The sequence below is a fragment of the Alligator sinensis genome, unplaced genomic scaffold (assembly GCF_000455745.1).
Source record: "Alligator sinensis unplaced genomic scaffold, ASM45574v1 scaffold678_1, whole genome shotgun sequence".
NCBI lineage: Eukaryota > Metazoa > Chordata > Crocodylia > Alligatoridae > Alligator > Alligator sinensis.
Window position 1 is genome coordinate 1,700,562 of NW_005842006.1, and position 8,705 is coordinate 1,709,266.

The 8,705-nt window shown below is 40.2% G+C and overlaps 1 protein-coding gene across 1 annotated transcript; it reads left to right on the forward strand.

Moving 5' to 3' along the window:
• Positions 1-400: 400 nt before the first annotated feature.
• Positions 401-2,819, forward strand: KCNF1 (potassium voltage-gated channel modifier subfamily F member 1). The gene has a single exon (XM_006021783.3). The coding sequence runs from the start codon at positions 1,000-1,002 to the stop codon at positions 2,467-2,469; it is 1,470 nt and encodes a 489-aa protein (XP_006021845.1). The 5' UTR covers positions 401-999; the 3' UTR covers positions 2,470-2,819.
• The last annotated feature ends 5,886 nt before the right edge of the window (positions 2,820-8,705 follow it).

Consider the following 8,705-nt stretch of genomic DNA (forward strand, 5'->3'; position numbering starts at 1 on the left):
CACAAGAACAAATCTGCAGTAGCTCAGTTTCCCGAGAGAGGTTTACCCTGGACTTGCACCAAGAACAGAATTTATATTGTGTATCCAAATGAAAGTACAAAATATATTTTTCCTACCTACCTATCTGAAGATTCTGAAACAATGAGATCACCCTCTGTTTGCTAGAGATGTCTGCAGCTCTGAATTACATTCTATGTTATTGCACTTGTTTTATTTTAAAGATGATATTTTAAAACATGAAGGTACACAGGGTTATAAAGAAGGCTGCTTTATAGCTGAGCGTACACAGAGTTGAGCTGTTTTTGTGCTTTGCTGAGTTTCACCAGAAGAGGGTATAGTTTGGAAAGAACTTGACGTCAGCCTGGAATTCCTATTGTGTTTAGAAACAGCAAAGGAAAAACAAGCACAAGTTTCTCTTCTGCACACTTCCAGTTACTGTGTGAAGGAATCAACAGATAAACTCCAGAAGACCTTTAAGTAAAAATAAAAAGAGCAGCTTTCCATGCAAATTCGTGGAACTGAAATAAAAAACTGCAAGAGCTTTCTGTGGGATCTCCCTGCTGATTGACTCTCGTTTCCGAACTGTCAATTACTTCACTTTTCATTAATCAGAACAAGGGATTTATTGCATGGAGTGATTTCCAGCCTGTGAATAAATATTGCTTTAGAGAATGGGAGAGAATGGAATCTGAGAGGAATTTCAAGCACTGAACAGAGGGTGAGTTTTATTAAGCAGTTTCTTCTCTTTCAAATCTTCTGGAATAGTATATTTCTCTCTTAACGTCCTGCCTTCATACACAGCAGTCTGATGACTTGCCTTTCGCTGCAGCTTGTTGCATACCTTGCAAGGTTTTACTGATGGCAGATTTATTTCTGTAACCTTTCCCAACATTACACAGAGCCATTTGTAAGAGCTCTGACTTGCTGCCACAAATAAACTAGAACAATAAAGATTTGGAAGCAAACTAATATTTCCTCTTAAAGAAAATATCCAATACAATGAAAATGGCAGGTGACTCCAGATTTCCAGATCTGGACAGCAATGGATCAGAAAAAAATGAAGACATAGAAATTATCGTCAATGTTGGCGGGGTGAGACAGGTGCTAGATGGAGATAATCTGAACCGATATCCTGGAACAAGACTAACAGAGTTGATCAACTGTTTATCAGGGGGATATGATACTATCTTTGCTCTCTGTGATGACTACGATCCTGGGAAAAGAGAGTTTTACTTTGACAGAGATCCAGATGCTTTCAAATGTATTATTGATGTATATTACTTTGGAGAAATTCACATGAAGAAAGGGATATGCCCTATATGTTTCAAGAATGAAATGGAGTTTTGGAAAGTGGACCTTAAATTCTTGGATGACTGCTGCAAAACTCATCTGAGTGAAAAAAAGGAGGAGCTGGAAGAAATAGCCCGAAGAGTACAGCTGATTTTGGATGATTTGGGAGTAGATGCCTCTGAAAGTCGCTGGAAAAGATGCCAAAAATGTATTTGGAAATTCATGGAGAAACCAGAATCATCCTACCCAGCTAGAGTAATTGCAGTTTTGTCCTTTCTATTTATTTTAATCTCCTCTGTAGTCATGTGTGTGGGGACCATCCCAGAACTCCAGATAGTCGACTCTGAAGGAAATCATGTGGAACACCCAACTCTAGACAGCATTGAGACAGCTTGCATCGGGTGGTTTACCCTGGAATATGTACTCAGACTCATTTCTTCTCCGAATAAACTGCACTTTGCTCTGTCTTTCATGAACATCATTGATGCTTTTGCAATACTCCCCTTCTATGTCAGCCTGATTTTGACCCACTTAGGTGCCAGACTGATGGAGTTAACTAATGTTCAACAGGCTGTTCAAGCACTTCGGATCATGAGGATTGCAAGAATTTTCAAGCTCGCACGCCACTCTTCGGGGCTGCAGACTTTAACATATGCTCTTAAAAGGAGCTTTAAGGAGCTGGGGCTGCTTCTTATGTACTTGGCTGTTGGTATTTTTGTCTTTTCTGCCCTTGGTTATACCATGGAACAAAGTCACCCTGAGACTTTATTTAAAAGCATCCCCCAGTCATTTTGGTGGGCAATCATAACCATGACCACAGTTGGATATGGGGACATATATCCCAAGACAACCCTGGGGAAACTCAATGCTGCCATCAGTTTCCTTTGTGGGGTGATAGCGATAGCACTTCCTATCCACCCCATTATCAACAACTTTGTCAGATACTATAATAAGCAGAGAGTTTTAGAAACAGCTGCCAAGCACGAACTAGAGCTGATGGAACTGTACTCAGCTGTGGGAAAAGCTGGAGCCCCCCAAAATGAATTAGAAGACCTTATGAGGGAACGCAAAGATGGTCCTTCGTGTAGCGGCCGTCTAAAAGTTTCCCACAGTGACACTTTTATTCATCTTCTGTCAGATGAGAAACATTACAGGACCAGGCTTCAAAGCTGCAAATAAACTGATCTGTTGGCACTATTAAGCTTCAGACTGGAACAAACTGACAGTCTACTAAAATGATTAGAGGGATCTGCCAGTGTTGGGACTGGGCATTGCCTTTCTTTTCCAAACATGAATATAAAATAACGCCATGGCACCTTCATCAGAGTTTGGTAAGACTTTGCTTTTATTACATAAAATATTAATAATCAATTAAGATCTGACTGATTATGATGAATGCATCCTGCCAAATTCCATTTGAGACTACTTCCAAGATTGAAAATTGCTTCTCGATCAGTAAATGTGTGATGTTTGGATAAGAAAAAATGACCAAATCAAAATTCTGTATCTGTAATAATAAAGGATAACAATGTCACAAATAACTTGTCTTCTAAGCTTTGTTCAGTAAAAAAAACAGCACTCTTTAAGATCTTAAACCAAACTGTCATTCATATAGGATTAAGTGTCCAGCCAAGTTACATGAGGTATTTTTAGCTGAGTGATAAATAAAAAGTATGAACAGTGTGGGGAGAGTGACCCAGTCAAAAGTTGGTTTCTACATTCTCCGAAGTGTAATTTGTGGTGACTTTTAAGATAAAGACCAGTTACTCTTCCAGAGGAAAAATAAATATTTGAACACTCAAATCCTCAGGATGGTAAGATCTCTTTAGACAGAGGTATAAAGCAGAGTCAATGTATTGCGATAGAGTTATTAAAGCCAATAAAATAACCATCAGTGCACATTTATTTACAGCAGGCAGTTTTGCTTCTACAGTTGTCTTTTAACTCATCTTTTTATACAATTAATTTTTATTTTTTTAATTCACTAGAAAAACCAAACCCAACGTATGGAGGCAGTTACATACTTATTTCTAGACAAAGAATTTCAACCACATCTAAAATAAAGGAACTTGCAATAAAAATAAAATCTTTATTATCAATTTACAGTGGCAAATTGTCTACCTGCTTGAACAAAACAGTACTCCATTTTATTAAATAAATTTGAACACAATCTCATACTTGTCAAAACTGTATTTGGTTTCATTGTTGCTCATTCAGTAAGTAATAGGGAAACTTATTAACAGATGCACTATTCCACGGGTCCACTCTTGCAATCTTTACCCAAGCTAGCTTTCTCCAAAGTGCATGTGAATTTGCTTGAGTAAAGACTGAATTCTATGGGTATGATTTATACTGCTGCAATTACCTTAAAATCAATAGTTGTACCAATTTAAGACTGGTATAATGGAATGCATAATCTTCCCCCAGGTGTTTAAGTAGTAGTTAGAAGATGCACTCAAATGATAAGAGATTCCAGTACCATTATTTTGTTACATGTAGACCAACCCCTGTCCCAAATGAAATACCATGATAAAGTGGGTCAGTCAGTACTTGGCTAGATTACATGTAAGCGGTGTCTGGGGAACTCACTAAGTTTCTTCGAATTCTTCTTATGGAGTGAGGGCGGGGGTTTACTCCTATTGGATGTGTCTACATGTGCAATTAACCAGAAGCAATAAACTCCAGAGCTTCTTGCTCCTGGGCGCACCATTTGTACATGTGCCCAAGACCGCAGCATGCTGAGCTGGGTCAGAGCAGCCCCAGCTGGCAGGAGCCAGGCAGCCAGCCTGGGGCTGCTCCTCTGGCTTAACATACTGTGGAGGGGCTGGCTGGGGTACAAGGGTGCTGGCAGGTAGCCCCTGCACTGAAGCAGCCTCGTACCCCAGCCAGCTGGGGCGGTGTCTACATGTGCGCTGCTGCAGAATGTTTTACTCCACAGCAGGATAGTACTATCCTACTATGGAGTAAATTAGTTTATTCTAACCTAATAAGGGCACATATGTAGACACAAGACATTTAGTGTGCAGCTAATTAGTCTACTGTGCAGTAGACATCTCATGTAGATGCACCCAGTAAGATCCATCCCAGAAATACATCTCCCTTGATCACTGATGATTTTGGCAGATGCATGGAGGAATAAAACTGTTTGCCTAGGGGCTCTGTGCATTTTCATGGGGTGCTGGGTCCCCTACAGCTCACAGCAAACAGTAATCAAACCTTTGCTGGCTTGTGGAGGGAAGCTAAAATCACACCTGCAGTGTTTCACTCCAACAACCTCCCCTAAGCCAATGTAGACTCCTTTGTGGAGAGGATCGGGGAAGGAAAAAGAATGCCTCGTAGACAACATGCTTTGGGCTCAGAAAGCATTGTATAACTGCTATGTTAGATTGTTGGCATTAGTAGCTGCTGCATTAGTATTCTGGCTGCTGCAGTCTGTAGTTTGTTTAACATTGCACTAAATAAAAAGAATAATTTATTTTATGAGGTGTAAACTTAATTTCTAATGTCTTCACTAGGCCTGGTCTAGAGTGCAGGGCACGTGCTATCTACATGACTGTAGAAAGAGCCTTGGAGGCTGCTTTGGCTCAGCAGTTTCCCTCCCTGATCCTTTTTGCCCTTTGAGAGGCTCCACTGGCTTCCCCTCCTCAGATCTGATCAGAGGTTTGACCAGTCAGGGAATGCAAAGGCAAGGCACTGATTACTTCCCACCTATCCCCCAACTTCCTCTGGCCTGCCCATAAGAGGAAACATTTGGAGAGCAGGAGCTGCACCATGTTGCAGATCGGAAGCAACCAAGTATGCAGCTCTGACTTGGCTGAGTGAGAAGCAGGCTGCCTTGTTCCTCTGCTAAGTCACACAAAATGAGGTCACGTGCTAACTGTGACAGCTCAGTCCAGCCAAGACTCACTTTTGAAACTGCTAGCCTACGGACCAAACATGATCTTGGCAGCCATGTTGCCTGTTTACAGCTCACACCAGAAAGATTCCTGTTTAAACCACCCCAGACAAATTTTTTTTTTACTGGTTCTTAAAACCTTCCAGTGACAGAGACCCCACAATTTATATAGACAATCTACTTCAATGTTTAGCGATGCTCATAGTTAAAAAATTCTTCGTAATTTCCAAACAAAATCTACCTTGGTGCAATTTAAGCCCATTACTTCTAATCCAGTCCTTTCATTAAGCATCTTCTTTATAACACCATTTTTATTTGAAGACAGTTATCAAATTCTCTTTCAGGTTTTTTTTCTCTAAATTAACTAACTGCAATTTCAAGTGGAAAGCAACTGCTACAAGAGCAGTTATGTAATGTAGTTTTAAGGCTTATAACATCTCCCAAAAAAGTCAGTGGGACTTTGGCTACTACCTGCAGTGAGAAGAAGAGTGGGCACTTGCTATTGTATATAGTTGCTTAGGCTTTTCCCTTTCCAAGTGAGCTCTCCCCAGGCCAACCACTATAGCACTTTGCCTTGCAGGTGTCATATAAGCAGATGAATTAAACATCCCCAGATGTCAGCTGCGCAACACAGCTGTTTGTCAGGCAGAGCAGGTAGGGATGCATAGTTCTGACAATTCAACCTTTTACCTATATCAAACCTATATCAAATCCCTTTACAGAAGGGTGAAGGGAGGACCAGACCCAGCACTGGGTGTCTTTTGCAGTGTAGAGCAGGCCCTAAATTAATTAGCACCCCATCTCCTCTCCTTTAGTAGCGCCATTATTCACTGTTTAGGAAAAGTGTTTCTTTTCTTTTTGTCTTCCAGCAGTAGGCCAACCTGCCTCCTCAGTTATCCCACTGGGAATCTGCCATATGTAGCCATTCAGGGTCCATGCAGTTCTGAAAGGCTTTGCATATTTATGCCTTGATATAGCCCCAAATCTCTTGACTTAAAAAAAGAAGAAGGAAGATTCCTTCTGCCTAATAACCGAACTTGGTTACTAATGTAAATCTAGAGTAATACCCAGTGTGAGGGTGGGAAGAGTCTGGCTCGGTCTTCTTAGTCTAATAAGTCATCCCAGAGTAATCCAGGACAAGTTGCTAACATGCTAGCTAAAACAAAGTCTATTTCTATTTCTTAGGACACCAAATGAGATAGAACATAATGGAGTGGAGATTGCTTTTAAAAGTGTGGGAGATGACTGCAGTATTTTGTCACATATGGCATTTGTTTCAGTAAAATGAAAGGCATGCCATCCATTGAGGCATGCTGGAGGCTGGGTGGTATGTCACAGCTGAAAAGTCTTAAAAGCTTGAATTTAGGTTTACTGAAAAACAAGCTATGTGCCAGAAAATGCTATAACAGTTCACTCTATGTATTGCTAATTTATTGTTGGGTCTCTCTGTATTGCCGGACCCCCATGTATCAACATATGAACAACTGGAAGAAATAAAAAAGACACAATAATGTGACAAAACCCATAAAGCTATTTTCTGCCTATATATATATATTCAGGTTAACCTGTCTCAAGCTGGCAGTTTCAGCTGAGGATATTGTATTTGTTGCATAATGTTAATCTCAGTCATTATTCTGGTCTGTGCTAGGGTCATCAGGAAGAAATTTGATCATGTGCATTTATATGGTAAAATGCCATAACAAGGGACAGAGAAACTTAGCCTGAGGCTTGTGTACTTTTCCTGTGCCCGGGTGATGACACCTTATCCATTTCAGAAGCATTGACCCTAGTCAGATGCGCTGAACTGTTGTGAGGAGTCTAGCCACTAACAGTTAATGCCCGCTGAAGGATTTTTACTTTTTAAAAAGGAGACAGCAAGAGCATTATTTCAATAATGATCTGTGCCATACTTTTAGTACATGTAAATCGTATCTACCTGATAAACTACAAATGCTTTAGGAGAAGGGACCAAAACTGCACTTGAGATTTGTAGGCAAACAATGTGCTTGCACAATGTAGTGAATGATTTTCCAACACAATAGTTATGATCTGCTCTTTAATTTGAAAATAAATAGGAAAGATATCCATCCTGGGTTTCATAGACCAAGCCAGGAACAGGTATATAAACAAAACACTGAGATGCCCATAAAAGCGCTGGTGCACTGCTTACGTTGATGATTAGCCATACTTGGCAGAAACAATGAAACTGAAAACCACCCCAGCCACATCTGTACAAATAGTCCCGCTAACGCAAACAGAACAGTGTCTTGTGTAAATTGTCTTGTGTCTCCCAGAGACGCTTCCTTCTCCCCTGTTTTCTCAGTATAACTCTACGAAATACCAATATTTCTTACTCATCGAGGCATTATAGTCAGGGAGTTATGTATGTGAGTAAAGACTTCCCTTTTGAGCCAGAGTTGGCTGAAGCAGGCTCAAAACTACTATTTTGTCAGGAAGAACAGTTCATGTACATATTGATATTCCCACATTTGAAATTAACATTAAGGCCAGGTACAGACAGTACACTTTTACCAGTATAAGTGGTCAGAAACTGGTCAGAACCCGTAACAGAACAGAAGTTTGGCGCACATAGATTGGTTTAAAAATGGTGGAACCTGGTCTACTCCACCAAACGGCAAATGTGTTTTCTGTTTGCTACTGATCTAAACTATGCCGCTTACAGAAAACCACATAACTTTGATCGATTCCGCCTCAGCCTTTTTGGATGTCTGTACCTAGCCCAGGTGTCATGAAGTGCTCTAGAGCCTAGATAAATGGCCTATCACACTGGTGTAATCTGGAATTACTCCACAAGAATTAAAAGGAGCCACTGGTATAAAACTCACTAAAGTTTCATGTGAAAGTAAAGTCAGGATCTGCATATGATACTTACAACATAAATGATCAAACCTGAGGCAGTTTGCTCCCACCACATTTAACCATATTAAGTTTGAATTCAGTCACAGTGTATCTGCATTAGGGCTGCATGACTCTGTTGACCAAGCCAGGCTGTAGCATTGGAGAATGGTCATATTAATTACCGTGTGGAAAATGAACGCAGCAGAAATAATCTGAAAGCTACAGTACAGGCAGCACAACTTAACTGTTTCTCCTGTTCCTATCTATCTTTAAAATGTAGCATAGAAAACTTAATGTTGCTTCCACCACTGCTTTATATACATCCATGGAAAGGTAATGTGGTAACTTCGAGGTGGTAACCAAGACACTGGTTTCTTCACTTTAAAATGCACAAGAGTCAACATTTTAAAGGAGTAACATTTTAAATCGGACTTCACATACAGGATGGTCTATAAATATTGTATGTAAAAATGGAAAGGAGGGCTGAATTTTGTACTGGGATGCAACCACATATCCTCCTGATTAACTTGTATTGATTACTACATTGGTTTCAGTGGGAGTTACATGTGTACATTCAAGGGCTGAATCTGGCCTTTTTGTTTTTGTTCATGCATGAGAATAAATTCCTTGTATGCTGTATTTTGTAATGAACCTATCCATA

Coding starts and splice junctions, on each gene's coding strand:
- KCNF1 (XM_006021783.3), top strand. CDS start 1,000: ATGAAAATGGCAGGTGACTCCAGATTTCCAGATCTGGACAGCAATGGA.